General features: G+C 33.1%; 3 protein-coding genes across 3 annotated transcripts; 2 read left to right on the top strand and 1 right to left on the bottom strand.

The window, feature by feature from the left end:
- Positions 1-439: 439 nt before the first annotated feature.
- On the bottom strand, positions 440-4,612 carry LOC106307417 (C2 and GRAM domain-containing protein At1g03370-like). The gene is made up of 18 exons (XM_013744372.1): positions 4,252-4,612; positions 4,118-4,171; positions 3,924-4,021; positions 3,618-3,693; positions 3,241-3,369; positions 3,094-3,140; positions 2,871-2,988; positions 2,669-2,785; positions 2,568-2,597; positions 2,403-2,502; positions 2,051-2,157; positions 1,777-1,926; positions 1,597-1,701; positions 1,344-1,490; positions 1,192-1,245; positions 1,058-1,121; positions 869-930; positions 440-780 (listed from the first exon to the last, which is right to left on the bottom strand). The coding sequence occupies exons 1-18, from the start codon at positions 4,438-4,440 to the stop codon at positions 646-648; spliced, it is 1,782 nt and encodes a 593-aa protein (XP_013599826.1). The 5' UTR covers positions 4,441-4,612; the 3' UTR covers positions 440-645.
- A 3,032-nt stretch (positions 4,613-7,644) lies between these two features.
- LOC106307939 lies at positions 7,645-10,667 on the top strand. Its single transcript, XM_013745036.1, has 6 exons — positions 7,645-7,734; positions 8,552-8,978; positions 9,060-9,376; positions 9,458-9,511; positions 9,579-10,048; positions 10,121-10,667. Exons 2-6 carry the CDS (start codon positions 8,602-8,604, stop codon positions 10,421-10,423), a joined length of 1,521 nt encoding a protein of 506 aa, XP_013600490.1. The 5' UTR covers positions 7,645-7,734; positions 8,552-8,601; the 3' UTR covers positions 10,424-10,667.
- A 2,339-nt stretch (positions 10,668-13,006) lies between these two features.
- On the top strand, positions 13,007-15,036 carry LOC106310125. Its single transcript, XM_013747333.1, has 2 exons — positions 13,007-13,298; positions 14,355-15,036. The coding sequence occupies exons 1-2, from the start codon at positions 13,183-13,185 to the stop codon at positions 14,905-14,907; spliced, it is 669 nt and encodes a 222-aa protein (XP_013602787.1). The 5' UTR covers positions 13,007-13,182; the 3' UTR covers positions 14,908-15,036.
- The last annotated feature ends 215 nt before the right edge of the window (positions 15,037-15,251 follow it).

Raw genomic sequence — 15,251 nt, forward strand, 5'->3', positions numbered from 1 at the left:
TAGATAATTTGATTTATAAAAAAAGGAAAATTCACAATAAACAAAATTTTAAAGGAAAAAAATTGAAATTTTAAAATTTGATAGTGGTAGTCCAAGTGCTTCAAGGCTCTAGGCATGTGACCAAACACCCCAGTGTTCAAGGCACTTGGACTACCGCTGTCAAATTCGACAACCTTGCCTCCTAAACATATACTTTGTGTATGGTTTCTTCTTCTTCTTCTAGTTGTTGAATCGAGAAGTGGCTCGAATGTTGCAAGTTTTATTATTATCTGTGTTTGCCGTCCCAAGTTGTTTCTACTGTTACTTGAATCTTGTCTTCTTGTGAATAAGATTTCGGAAAAGTTTATTGGTAAAATTTCATTTTATTCTGATCAATTTTTTTACATTATTGCTCATTGTTTTCATACTGATTGTGATAGAAAGTCTTAGTAGGTGTTACTACAGAGAGAACTTAATACTTTTCATTTCTTTGCAAATTTGTCACAAGTATGATAAATCAGACAAGCCCCTGTAATCATCCATCCTAACATATAGTTACGGCAGTCATATACATTCTGACATGTAAACAAGCTGAAAAGTTGATGGTAGAAGAACTTGCACTAGAGGATGGATTGAGAAGCTGTTTTGATTTTGGTGAATTAGGACTTAGCTTGTGTTTTCTGGTATTGGAGGCAACGACAAAGCAGAGTTTTTATCTGTATCGCCACCGCTGCTTGAGGAAGAATGTGACTTAAGATGTGACAATGCCACTTCTAGCATCACTTCCACTTCTTTCTTGTACTGTTATCAAAACCAAATGTATCAGAATTAAACAGTGTTCTGGCTGTTTCTTAAGCTAGTCAGATCGGGATAAGGACACCAGACTAACCTCATCGATTGCTCCTGATTTAATCTTCGATTGCATCAAGCACCATTTCTTGAAATGTACACCTGTGAGATGAATACAAGTGTGATCATTTCATCATACATTGTGCCACTGCAAGTTTTACTCGACTACACACACTTTGGGATAAGTGGTAACTCTGAATAGTTTTAAAGAAATACAAGAGTCACTTACCAACTCTTACATCTAGTACAGAGGAAGTCTCCTCTTTCACTTCCAATCGCCATCGACAATGGACCTGATACAACCAAGATTCAAGAAGCATGGTTTGCAAAGAGAATGATAAATTCACTCATAAATAAACGTACCTCAAAGTAAGAACCAAAAGGAACATCATGCGGCTGTTGCACAGTTTCAAAAACCTGATAAAAGAGAAGATATAAGTATCAATAGATGGGATATCATTTCCTTTTTCATTTTGTTTGTAGCATCTATCTTACACGGGAAAACCCATTCTTACCAGCGTTTTCTTATCTGGTGATAGAACAACGTGCTGCCATTCTGTTACAGCAGTGTCTGGTGGACACATAGGACTATTACAAATCGATCTGAACTTAATCTCTCTAACTTGACCATCATATTCTTCAGCAGTGTGCCAAGGCTCAATCTGAAAGATCACACAACAGAGTTCCAGAGAAGTTTAATCTGAAGAGCGCTTTTAAAGCCTATGTATTTGAAGGTTAATGATCTAGATGGTAATACCAAAATCTTACATTAAGATTCTTATCCTTCCTTGCAGATCTGTACTCATTAGTATAAGTGGAATCATCAGCCAACAAAACGTTCCGGAATTGCTCAGGTGTACTTGGGAAAACATCCTGCATACAAAAAAGTATGATGCGTAAATTTTCAGAAAATATCTTTAAACATAACAAGAATAAACAGATGCTTACATTGTAAATGGCGACAAGGACTTCCTCCTTGATGAAAGCCTGAAACTTTATAGGTACAGCTGCAATATCTACAGGAGCTTTAACTTGTACTTTACCTGCACCTCCTCTCTTAGAGCTGCTATGTGCACGTAAAGCAGATTCTGCTCTCTCCTATAAGGGGTAATAATTAAGCCACCCAAACGGTGAAACATGTTAAAACTTTCAGGCAACCACAGCAGTATCTTCAGGAGTAATGTATATAACATCAAATTTATTTTAGAAAAAAGAGAGATACCTTCTTCTCAACTTCTAACATGGCATGGTAATTATTAACTCTACGCTGCAATGCTTTTAGCGTATGGTTCCTGTTCCAAAACGATGCAAATTTATACCTCACTCTACCTGAAATAAAAAACGAATTCAACATAAAGATAACGAAGAACCATTACAGATGAAAAATTCCAAAAGCTTTGGTTCCTACAGGCAAAAGTCTAGGCAAGAAACCAAAAAATGTTCTCGCTGGCTTGTGCTGATAAAACAAGAACTAACAAAAAAAAGTATTTGCTGACGATGAAGAAAGAGATGAAGTTTGATCTAATTAAAAAAAAAACTGAAAAAAGTCTAATAATAGAAAATAAATCTCTAACCGTCAGGAGTCCCAAGAGGAGGAACACCATGTCCACCAGCGCCCATCCGTAGTATGATTGTTATCGCTGGGTTTATCACTGCATGTTGACTTCTGCGAATCTACAATAAACGGTTATCAGTTTAAATCAACAGAAATTTTTGAACGGTCAGGAAAAGGTAACTACCTCATCTATATCCCCCAGAGGTACAACAACCTGGTAGAATGAGACAGGGAGAAAGTTATAACCATTGATTCATAGAACTAACACTCTATAGAAGCACTAACCTTCATTTGCTTAGAGAAAACATTGGAGTGGAAACATATGTGCCACGCAGAAACATATATTCGGCCATGATACAAGAACGACCTCTCGAGGGCACATGAATAGCTGTGCTCAACAACCTAAGTCCCATCTCAGGCACATGATATTTTTACTCAGGTATGAGATCACTACAGGAATAGAATTTAGTACTGATTATTATCTTACCTCATCAGGTAGGAGATCAAATATCGTCTGCAGAGGCCCTGGCTTTAGATGCACAATTGTTGGTCCTTGCTGATCCAACGTGACCCTTCTTCGGGCTCCAGCATATCCAGTTATAGCCCTACCAATGAAAATCCATTTTGTGTAAAGTCTTAAACCACAAAGCAACTCTACTCTCTAAACAAGATACACCCTTTGCTCAAAAATTTCATGTAGAATGGACTACCTAGAAGCATTCACAGGTAGTTTGACTGCATTAATGTTGAGACAAACCTGACAAACAAAACTTAATTAGCCTCTAAAGAAACAAGAAGGCTTCTTCACTCGATAAAAAACATGCAAACATAAACTAGGAAAAAAAAAGAAAGCATACCTGTCCGGATGGGCTATCTAATGAGTGCCACACTGGACCTGTCTGGCCTTCACGTTCAACGCTAATAGTTACTGAGCCAAGGACCGTGCTTTTCCAAATGATATCCCAGTCATGAATTGTTACCTTGATCTGCCATTAAAAAACACATATGGTTAATGTTTAAAAACGTATCTGGTAAACATAAGAAAAGTGGTTCAGGGGTTTATGCTTTCGAAATTATCAATTTAAATAAGTGATTTTCAGTATTGTGTACTACCAATTCATATGCAAGTGAAATATTTTCATCCTAAAAGATACCAAGGGTGACAATCAACCTTATGCCTAGGCTTAATTCTAAACAAGTTTAAGTTAACTAAGTGTTTCATGTATCGTCCAACCTTGACAGGAAGCTCATCTGTGGGAAAATTGAACTCTTCACCCCACATTGGATTCCTGGAGCCAGGGACCATAGAACTATAACAACAAGTAAAGAGATACATTAGACAGTCCCAAAGCGTAACCACTTCAACAACCATACCACCAATATACATTTTTATTCTTTCTTTTTCGGTGGAGGATAGTGGTTGTTGAGAAGAAGCTACATGACAGCTTAAAAGAGCAAGAGAAAAAAGTTGCTTTTATTTACAAAGTTGTAGTAACCTAACAAAATGAAAAAGAGAAGATTTTTTTTATAAAAAAAATACCTGAAACGCTTTTCTGATCCACAATTGAGAATAGCATAAGGATCTGATGTTCCATTTAAGTTTGCACCAATGAGATTCTTAGCAGCCAGCAGTTCCACCTGGAACAAAACAAAACAAAACAAAAAGAAGGATCCGACATTTATCTTCAAAATCCTTCAGACAAGCAGATGAACCAGTTTCAGACAGGACATTACCTTGATAATGTACGGAGCATTTGTCTGAGTGTCTCCTCCTCTCAACTGTCCTATCTAGACACACACAAAAAATCACGAAACTTGTTAAACACCTCTCAGATTATCACACTAGCGCTCAATTTCAAAATCAGAACCTTGTCTTCGTCAAACATGGCGTCACCGGAATCATCGGGATTGCGAGACGGATCAAACCCAACATCGTCGTCTCCGCCGACTCTGTAAGCGAATAGCCAATAAGAAGCGATCAAGAAGGCCGAAGCTGCCACCGCAACCTCGATCTCCCACGTCGAAGGTACCAGAAACTCCACCGCCGATTGGACCATCTCCGATCAAACAGAGTGAAAATGAGAATATATGTATATCAAATTCACCGCCAGAGGATCACCATTTCAGACAGAGCAGAAGAGAAGACAGAAGTGAGTCTATAAAAGGGGCAGAGATGGGAGAAAAAAATGGATGATTTTTGAAGATGAAAGAGAGAGAACATAGTAAACTAAGGAATGTGGGATTTTGAGTTTACGGAAATATCCTTTTTAACTGTAGAAGAAACAGTTACTCCTTTTGTTTTTAGAAATATTGTTTTTTTTTCTTTCTTGTTTTGAAAACTGGATTTTTAGATTTTAATCAATGTACTTCACTTTATTTAAAAACAAATAGTCAAATTTATGAAAACAATAGATATATTCAATAAAGCAACAATAATATACTTATTCTTATGATATATGTGAAAAGCTTAAAATTTTATTCTTTCAAAATTTTACATATTTTTTAATATTTTAAATTTTTAAAAACAATTTGATACTATTTTCGGAAAGTTAAATTTGAACAATTTTTTAAAAAAATCACTACTTATTGATTCTAACTTATATGAAAAATAATTATGTGTTCTTTTCATAAATATCATTTAATATATAGACCTAGATATGGTTGACAAAAAAAATATAGACCTATATATATATATTTAAATTAGTCATAAATAAGTTTATATAATTTGATTCGTAACATTATATCCAAAAAGTATAAAACAAATTTAAATTATGAAAATTATTTACACTTTGATGTAAAATTTTTTTCTTAAAATTAATATTTTGAAACAGAAAAAGTATTATATATATTTATATTCTTTGGATGTGTTGAGATGAACATTAAGATTCAACCATAATCATAATGTTGGATGTCTTTTAACTATAACTAGATCTTGATCCGCACGACCGTGCAAATTTTTTTTAATACAAAAATATTTTAGGTTATACAATAAAATATATCAATAAATTAATATAATTTGGTGTTATATATTATCTAATTTTAGAATAATGTTTGTATGGAGTATAATTTTACTACTATAAAATTTATAAATTTTGTATTTTTGTAAGAAAATGTAATTTGAAAACATTATTATGTAAAAATACTAATTTACATAACTTTTTTATTTAGTGATTAATTAAACCAATTTAGTATAGTTGTTTGACTAATAAACCGAATTAATTTTTAACTTAGAGGAATACACAAACGTTAATAACAGTAGATTAAAATCTTATATATACGATATGAATAAAAATCAAATGTTTCATATGTGAAGGGAGATGTAAACTAATTGTATTACTTGTTAAAAACATTTAAAGGTATAACTTCTAAGTGGTTTAGATTAAAAAGAAAACCACTTATGAAATAAGTCATAATTTATGTGCTAAATAGATAAGATATTTTTATTTTTAAATTAGAAATAGAAAAGAATATTTCTTTTTAAAAACATCTTTTAAAATATTTCTTAAATTTAGTTTTGAAAATTAAATCAATTTAAAATTGTTATTATCATTAAAATATTATTAAAAGTGTTTTATATAATTAATTTTTGTTTACAATCAAAACTAAACTAAAATTTAGTTTCTAATTATACTTTGTGATAATTATAATTTTAATTAACTAATTTAAAAAATATATTTTTAAAAGATTCTAAAAGATATTTGAAAAATTTTGTCAGATATTTCTTTAAGATATTTATTAGTATTTCAAATAAAAATAAAGATATTAAAAAAATATTATAATTAAGTTATGTAAAATTTAATAACAGAAAGAACATTAAGATAGTTTTTTTTTAATAATAGAATCTTGGATGCGGTCCGTGATATTGGTGGTTGCTGTTGATACCACATTTTATCTTCTTCAAAACAATAAATACAACCCAGATCAGATTCAGTTTTTAAAAAAGGAAAAAAAATTAGAGAACATAACACATTACAATCCTGCCAATGAATAGAGTTGGTTGTGTCTCGCTACAAGTCGTCTCTTCATTATATGTGCAGAGTGACGTAGGAAAACCTAACATGGATTTTTGGTTCATTGATAGTATGATTTGTTTTACTATTTAAAGGAAAAAGTAAATATTTAGCAAAAAATATGTAAAAAACTGAAGAAAATATTAACAAAATTTTAATAAAAAAATGAAATGATCCAAGAAAAATAAAAAGAGCCCAAAGAAAAAAGCATAATATGTGTTGGACAAGTATTTGTTACTATTAAATATTTATTAGTTGTTTTTACGTCAAATTTATAGAAACTTTACGATAATATCTGTCAAATTTTAATAAAAAGGAACTTTCTGAACATTTTCGAACATCTTTAACAACCTCTTCTGACGGCTCTTCGCATCAAAAGGCGTTGAAATCAGATGAGAGAGATGGTGAAGTGAGGTCATACGCATGGACCAAAGCAATCAGATGAAAGAGATGGTGAAAAAGCCGAAGAAGATGCATAATATGTGATAGACAAGTATTTATCATTATTAAATATTTATCAGTTGTTTTAACATCAAATTTATAGAAACTTTGTGACATCTTAAATAGTCAAATTCTTCTAAATAAAATATATCCTAAATAGTTTATTAGTTCTTTATGAAATTAGTGTATTAGTCCTTAAAACTTTTCAATAAACCAATCGAATTAATTTAATTTACAGATATAATATAATTCATAATTTATCATATCTCTTCGAGTAGACTATACATCTTAAATTAGTTTTTGTGTGTTTGAATTGATTCATTTTTTCTTGTGTGTGTGTGTGTTTTTTTTTTTGTCAACTTTCTTGTGTGTTATAATTGAAACAAAGTAATAAAATTGGATATAAAGTATTAACAAATATAATTGAAACAAAGTAATAAAATTGGATATAAAGTATTAACAAAAGAAAACAAGTAAAAAAAAAGGCTACAATCTACTTAGATAATTTAACTGAAAAACTATTTATAGAAACATAATTCTGTAAAATCACATCAACAACTAAAAAATGAATGAAGGAAGGAAGGATACAATAGATTTGATTGCTATAACCTAGTAAACCGGATAACGATCCATAAATTACACAAATCCAGTTAATTTATTCGGTTCGGTTGGTACTAATCGAACAAGAAGCGAGTGAAAGCAGGACACGTGGAAAACATAGAGACAGATAGAGAGGGAAGGACCCCGTTTAGGTTTTTTTGTAATAGGGGTATAAATACGTTTTTGATCACTGAGTCGTTTTTTTTTTTTAAGTTGCCTTTACACATTCGTTTCTTCTTCTCTCTCGCACTCTCTTGTAGCCGCAAAGAAAAAAAAACACACACAAACCTCCACTAATAGGTAAGAGCTCTCACCATCTCTTAATCTTCTCTGTTGTATCTAAACTGTACTTTTGATTCTTGATGACGTTTTACTCATGTTCTTGGCTTAGTTTGGTTGCAAAGGTTTTGACTTTTTTTCTTCTTCTTCTTCTTCTTGTTGCTGCCATGTGAGCTTGAGCTCTGTTATTGGCTATGTACCGGCTCTGTTAATCCTTATTGTATTGGTTTAGAGCTTATTTGAGCATAATTGTGCTGAACTGAAGTCGGGTTTTTCCTAAAAAAGTTTGAGCTTTTAGATTATTCCTAGTGATGTAATGAATCGAACCAGAAAGGATCAGTAGACCGGACTTATACTCTGGTGTTGATTTGGTTCTCATGTTATTACATTAAAAGATTCTGCTTTGAATTATGAATAGAAGAAGCCTACAGCTGATGTAATGAATCGAACCAGTAAGGATCAGTAGACCTGACTTAAAGGCTGTTGTGTTGATTTGCTTCTCATGTTATTACATTAAAAGATTCTTCTTTTGAACTATGAATAGAAGAATCCTACAGCTTTTTTTCTTTTTTTTTGACTGAAGATGAAAATAATAAACGCAAGAACTTGGTTTATAGCTAATGGAATATTGCGTTTGGGGTAGCTTGGAAGATAACTAATAAGATTCTGAAGATTTTTTTTTTTTTTTTGGTGGAAAAATTGCTATATGTTATCTTGCTTGATTATGTTTTTGAATCTGAATGTGTTTATGCATTAGCTATAAGCTGTAGCATATGTATATTAACGGTCTTTCATCCCCGGGGTAACTTTGTTGAAGAGTTTTTTTTAATTTCACCAGGTTCCAATGTGAGATAAGAGAATGTGTAACCGGTTGTAGCTGAACCACACATGGAGATGAAACAGTTTAATGAAGAGATATTATTGCCAAAGAAAGAGCAGAGTCCTGGAGTAGGAGGAGGACATGAAGAATGTGTTCTTACCAATGCTAATACAAGTGAGGGAATTTTGACTTCAGTTTCTGGTGGTGAGGATTTGGATGTTGATATAGTTGTTGAACTTGATGAAAACAACACATCCACCACGGATGATGATGATGATCCAAACGCTACTGAATACTCAAGCTCGTTTTCCGACACTTCATCCGAGGATGCTGCAGACATGTTGTGTACTGGACTAACCGAAGAAGCTGATGTTGAATCTCATTATTGGGATGAGACTGACTTAGGACCTGCGTATGATTCCTTTAGCAGTGTTTTCCATTTTAGGTGTGTGTTTGTCTGCCTCTTTCCTTTTCCATTGTTTCTTGATTATTTTCTAATGATCTTTCTGCGTGTGTGTCTTTGTAGGAAGAAAAGGCTGACAAATCACTGGAAGAGCTTTATAAGGCCACTGATGTGGAGATCCAAGTGGCTTGAACTAAAAATTAGAGAGTTAGAGACTCAGGCATTAGAATATCCGAAAAAGCTTGAATCATTGGATCAAGAAAAGCTTGGAGCAGCTAATACTGATCCATCTGTGTTGGAGAATGGGATGAAGTCGTTGCCTTTTACTAATCCTTCTTACAAGATAAGAGCAGCAAAGAGGAGAAGGAAGCGTAAGAAGGTTGAGAGCACTGATGATCTAACTTCATATATGTCTCATCATAACCTCTTTTCTTATATCGGTAAGAGACTGTTAACATACTCCTTGTCTCTGTGACTCTGTCTTGCTTTGAGCATATCATTCATATACTTTGTTGTTGCAGAGACAAAGAGATTGAGCTCAGATGGAATGTCAATGGCTGCTGATGACTTTGGTGGTATGTTCACTAAAATTGAGTTCAGATTGTTAAATGTTTTGTGTATTGAAAGTTATTTCAATGGCAGCTGCTAAGGATCCACGGGTTGATACAAAGGACCAGGTAGATTTAGTTGATGATGACTCACTTTTCGACCACCGAGAAGGAGATAGTGTCTTAGAAGAGGTTCTCTGGAAGATAGAGCTGGTACATTCGCAGGTTCTTAGAATGAAAAGCCAAGTTGATGTTGTCATGTCCAAGAACGCAGCGAGATTCTCTTCCTCAGAGAATCTGAGCCATCTTGCTGCAAGCTCTGCACCTAGCCCAACGGTTTCCGCTGGTGGAGATGTGATCTCCATTGGAGCTAATGCTATCTACAACTCTTCACAGCATATGGCAGACTATGTTTTTGGAGAGTTAGTGTTCTCATCAGAAGGAGTGGTTTCTAGCTACGGAGATGCGTTTCATATTCCTGATATAATCGAAAGTACTGTTGGTCTGTTTGCAGATGCAGATGTTACATTACATCATCCTCAGATTGGAGATTCCTGTGAAGATGTAAGTTTTTCAGTTTTTGGTTTGCTTATATTTTACAAAACATCTGTGTCTGATTTATTTATTTTTTTGCAGATTTTGGATAATATCTTGATTCGAAATGGAGTGGCTGAAGAGATGAATGGTGATTTGATGGAAACTAGTAGCCATGAAGAAGGTGAGAAAGGAGAGGAGGGAGAAGGAACTAATGTTCCACCGTTGCAGCAAATTCAAGAAACAGAACAAGAAGACAAATCGTTGTTGCTACAAGATTCCGTACTAAGATCATGTTTAGCTTCTGAGATGCTTGTTGTTCCTAGGAACAAAAGGACTAGAGGTGGAGAACGTAAAGCGAGTTCTTGGTGCAAGAAGCATCTCAGTGATCCTGAAAGCCAGTGATGGCTGGAAGTAAGCATCTTATGATCAGTCTTTCTTCATTGTCAAAACCTCAGTAAACTTCTCTTTAGTCTTTTTTTTTTTTACTTTCTTTTCACATTGTGTGTGTTTGCAGAACATGCAACTTGTTTTTTTTCATATCATTTTCTTCTTTAGCTTATTTTCTATTTTTATGATGTTGATGAAAAAAGTTAGAGAGAAGACACAAACCTTGTGTAATTAGGCCTTTGATTACAAGTTACTATCATTCAGTCTTGTTTGAAAAGCATATGAAGGTTTATGCTTCCTGTAATTCTTTTAAGTAGAATGAAATATATTTGATGAGCATCATCTTCTTGGTTTCACTCTCCTTGAGTTTCTATTGTGTTATGGAAGAACATGAACAAGCAATCAAGAAGATACAACCAACCAACCAATAAAAAAAGGAAAATAATAACAAATCTAAGATCCATTTCCTTGATGGTAAGTTACTAACTATTCTATAAAGTAGGGAAAATTGTATTCGGATGCACTTTTTGTATAATTTGAAAAAGAAATGTATAAAGTTTGAAAAGAAATTAAATGTATACCATTTTTGAAAGAAATTTATTTCGGATGCTCTTTTGTATAAAGGAATTTATAAATCCTAATTACGAAATTTGTCACAAAATTATAGATCTATTTTTTGTCCAAAATGAAAAAAAAAATCTATTTGTGACAAAACTTCTGTCAATATACAATGTGATCATATCTACACATTAATTCTAGTTTGATGAATATAGAGCACATATTTACTGTTTTCACAGGTTTTTATTTAATATTTATATACGCATTCACGAGTTTTGTGATCAAATATTCAAATTAGATGTTTGGAGCTTATCTATTTCTTATTAAGAGATGAGAAAGTAGAAAGGTGGATTCTTTGTGTAGCCTTGGTGGCCTATCATGTGCCCTTGGTGGGTGATAATCAAAAAGTATCTACTTCAAGTGGAAATTAATCTGATTCTGATCATCCCAAAAAAATTAAAGAGATAAGAAACTAAAAAAAAAAGCTTTGAAATTCAGCTTTACTGTAGTTCTTTGTTTAAATAATTGTTAGGAATAATTAAATAAATTTACATAACCAACATGACCAATCATAATGTTGTAGCAGCTTTTTGGAGGTTCTTGATATAACACCACCCACCATATCAAATTGAAAACCATGATTGACTATACTATGTACATGTCAATTATTCCTGACTTCTTCGATCTCTCTATAATTGTCCTCTCTTTCTCTGTTTTCAATTCCTTATCAAAGATAGTGATCCAATGCGTTTATGATGGTTTTTTTTATTAGTAAGATCATAAATTATTATTAAAATGTTAAGTCAATTTTATATAACTAAAGCATAATTGAATTGTCATCTTGAAATTATAGATGAAGAAACCGCAAAAATACAATCGTCCTGTAACATTCATTCCAATTTTTATCTATTGATAACTGGTGAGATGATAGACAATCACTAGTAATTCGATATGCACACTGATCAAACTTATATTATAGTAGAACGAAGCAGAACTAGAGTACATAATGTAAAAACTTATCATATAACTTAATTAGCAACATCAAACTAAAGAGTTAATAAACCTCTTTCTTATGTGTTAATAAACAAATTTGAAAAATATGTTTCATGTGGCCACATAAACAACACCAAAATCATATGACCTCTTCCGATTTGACTTGGCAACATCATTAATTTATAGCCCTTTTCTCAAAAAAAACATCATTAATTTATTATAAGAGAAATAACTGTAATTTCTTGAACACTAGTAAGGAGTATAAAGACTTATATATTAGCATGCTCTTCGCTGAATTAAGAAACTTCTAATAGACTGAAGCAATTGTGATATGCACCAACTTGCTTGAATTTTCACATCATTATGCCCAAAATTGCAAAAGGGACTTTGCAAATTTATGATTTGATAGACATACAAATACTGATTACTAAACACCATAAAACCAAATAAAAAATGGTTTCATTATGTATAAATATTAGTAAATACTATGTGAAAGCTAATAAATGCTCTAACTATGGTGCATGCCCAAATTAATCATCATTCAAAAGAAGTTGGTCCCATGAGGTTAACATGATTATTCCAGCACTTAATCCCTTTCTTAATTATTCTCATGTATCCTGTAGTCATTTAATACTAGTCTTTATTGTATGAGGGTGAGTAAAGATAAGTAAGACCTCAAATATTTCAGAAAGGATTGGTTATTGGTACTAAGATTACGAGGAGAAGATCCCTAAATTGTCAAATGACAAACTCAGAATAGTAATTTGATTTATGTAAGATAATTAGTCGGATTAATCCTATAATCGTTATGAGTTTCACAACTATAATCAAAATAAGTAAAATAAATCGTTAGACAACAAGCAGTCGGTTTAGATTAAATGAATATAACATGCAAAATATGAAGCAAAGCTCATATGAGATGTGATGCGAGAAGACAACTCCTTAAAGGCTTCAACTGAAAGTGGATCATGAGGACTATGGTAATTGCATTAAAAGCAGCAATTCCCTTCACTTTCTCTTTACAATTTTGAATCTCTTATCTTTCTCTCTCTCCACAACTACAAGACTCATATGACTGTAAAAGCAAGAGAGAGAGAAGAGAAAGAAAAAAAACAGATACACTTAAAGAATGAAATAAAGAGGAAAAAGCCTAGTCAATTGTTTAACTCACACTCTCTTCATCTCTCTCCTCTCTCAAATGCTCTAAAATTGGCATTGGGCAGATGAAAAAAATCTTCATCTTATTCTATATCTGTTGGCCATCTCTTTCTCAATCATTCACTCACTCACTCTTCATCTTCTTCTGTTTCATGCAAGATCCAAAGAGCTCACCTGCAAGGTATGCATATTAGCTCACTCCTCCTTGATCACTGCTTACTCAATTTTGGATATATTTTGTTTTTGCTAGTTGTATAAGGCTCAAGTTCAATATTCAGAGTTTTAATATAAAGACTCACACAATTAAGCAACTGTGTGGTGTTTCTCTTGGGAGAAAATGTAAATACCAGATCACATTCTCATTCTTGAAAAAGATAAACTAGGAGAGAGCGTATTTGCAGGATCATATTATATCAATTCATACATAAATATTTTGACAATTCCATGTTTTCTACTTAAGTTCTTGTTCCAAAACCATATATTCAAGAAGTCCCAATTTTCATTGTTCACCCCTCAGTATTGTTCATTTGATAATTAGGACTGCAACAATAACTATTTTCTTATTTATTATTGATGAATCCAAGGGCATCTTTGATTCTTTGTTAATAACAGTATTCAATACTGATAAAACCTTGCTACATAGGTCTGGGCCTGTATTGGGCCAGTGTCTATTATTTGTTCTTCCGCTTTCTCTTTATATGTCGCCTATCTATTTGTTTGGTCTTTGATACGACCGACGACCATAAGTGTGCTACAAAGATACGTATCAAAGACAGAAACGACATGTAATATATTTTTTACCATAATAATTAATAACGATGCTTTGTTTTATTCAAAAAATTCTGAATATTTTTGTGATGTCATCACACAACTCTTAAAAAGAAAAATGAACAGTAGTTACTGTCTGCAGATCCATAATTGGTAAATAAATAAAAATAATACCTAACTCTTTAATTTGTTTCCTTTTCAAAGTAAAAAATATAAATAAAAGTATGCTTATTTCCTTTGACCAAAAAAGTATTATTATTTCCTTTTTTTCTTTTTCTTTTCACAAATCTAATTACACCATTTTAGGTAGTTTAAAATCAGTTAGTTTCTCCATTTACATTTTGTACTCGCTCGGTAGAAGAAAAAACAAGTTTTTTACATGTAACTAATGAGTTAATATTAAGGGTTTAATTTATACTAATCACCAAAAAAGGATGCGTGAGTGTGACGTAACCGTATTGTCAAACAGAAAACCCTGGTACCAGCGAGCAATGGCGGTGGCGAGGTTCGCCGCAAACTGGAAAACCATCCCAAAGTCGCCACCGGAGATAACACGTCCGTCGCGGAACCCTAGCGTCAACAAATCATCGAGCAACCATCAACAGCTGAGGAAATGCACTTCTCTCAAGGTAGCCGCGAACTCCTTCACTAGGGTTTGTCTCTGCGCTCCTATCGGTCCTTACGACGACGTGTTCCGAAACTACGTCCCGCCGAGACGAAGCTCGAGCTACCCTCCGTCGAAGCCTCTTCCTACGGTGACGGAGACGGCGATGGTGACGCCTGCGGCGAGGATGAGTGTGGACTCAGGGAGGAGGATATTTAGAGGGAAGTCGTTGAAGGAGAACGCGTTGATGAGGAGGTTTGTGGCGGCGGAGGAAGAGGCGATGATGGAGAGTAGAAGGAGAGATGAGATGGAGATTGTGAGGAAGAGGTATCAGATGAGGAAGAAGAAGAAGCTTGGACCTAGTCCTCTTAGTCGCATGGTTATTGCTGAAGAAGATCAACAAGCTTTTCATCAATGATTAAACTTTTAATCAAAAACAGAGGAACACAAAATGTTCTTTTTTTTTGTAATTGTGTTTTTTTTTGTGAACTAAGAGATAATTAATTACCTGTTTGGTCCGGTTTAATTAATTTGATTAGTTTCTTAATGACTGATTGTTTTTTAAGCAATTCAACTAATGACGTTTTAATTAGTATACGTTTACAATGGATGCTTAAGATTGAAGACTGATTGGTTCTGCAATCGTTCTCTTGTCAATAAATATAATAGGATTAAAGGTTTAGATATGAATATTAAGTCAGTGTGGTCGATATATATAGTTTAAAATGTGAATATTAAGTCAGTTGGCTAATGCAAGTTGAT

The sequence above is a fragment of the Brassica oleracea genome, chromosome C8 (genome assembly GCF_000695525.1).
Source record: "Brassica oleracea var. oleracea cultivar TO1000 chromosome C8, BOL, whole genome shotgun sequence".
In the NCBI taxonomy this organism is placed as follows: domain Eukaryota; kingdom Viridiplantae; phylum Streptophyta; class Magnoliopsida; order Brassicales; family Brassicaceae; genus Brassica; species Brassica oleracea.

Coding starts and splice junctions, on each gene's coding strand:
- LOC106307417 (XM_013744372.1), bottom strand. CDS start 4,440: ATGGTCCAATCGGCGGTGGAGTTTCTGGTACCTTCGACGTGGGAGATC. Junction 2,598..2,668: donor TTTTCTCTAAGCAAATGAAG/GTTAGTGCTTCT, acceptor TCATTCTACCAG/GTTGTTGTACCTCTGGGGGA. Junction 1,491..1,596: donor GGAAGGATAAGAATCTTAAT/GTAAGATTTTGG, acceptor GTGATCTTTCAG/ATTGAGCCTTGGCACACTGC.
- LOC106310125 (XM_013747333.1), top strand. CDS start 13,183: ATGAAAAAAATCTTCATCTTATTCTATATCTGTTGGCCATCTCTTTCT. Junction 13,299..14,354: donor CCAAAGAGCTCACCTGCAAG/GTATGCATATTA, acceptor ATTGTCAAACAG/AAAACCCTGGTACCAGCGAG.
- LOC106307939 (XM_013745036.1), top strand. CDS start 8,602: ATGGAGATGAAACAGTTTAATGAAGAGATATTATTGCCAAAGAAAGAG. Junction 9,377..9,457: donor TAACCTCTTTTCTTATATCG/GTAAGAGACTGT, acceptor TTGTTGTTGCAG/AGACAAAGAGATTGAGCTCA. Junction 9,512..9,578: donor GGCTGCTGATGACTTTGGTG/GTATGTTCACTA, acceptor TTTCAATGGCAG/CTGCTAAGGATCCACGGGTT.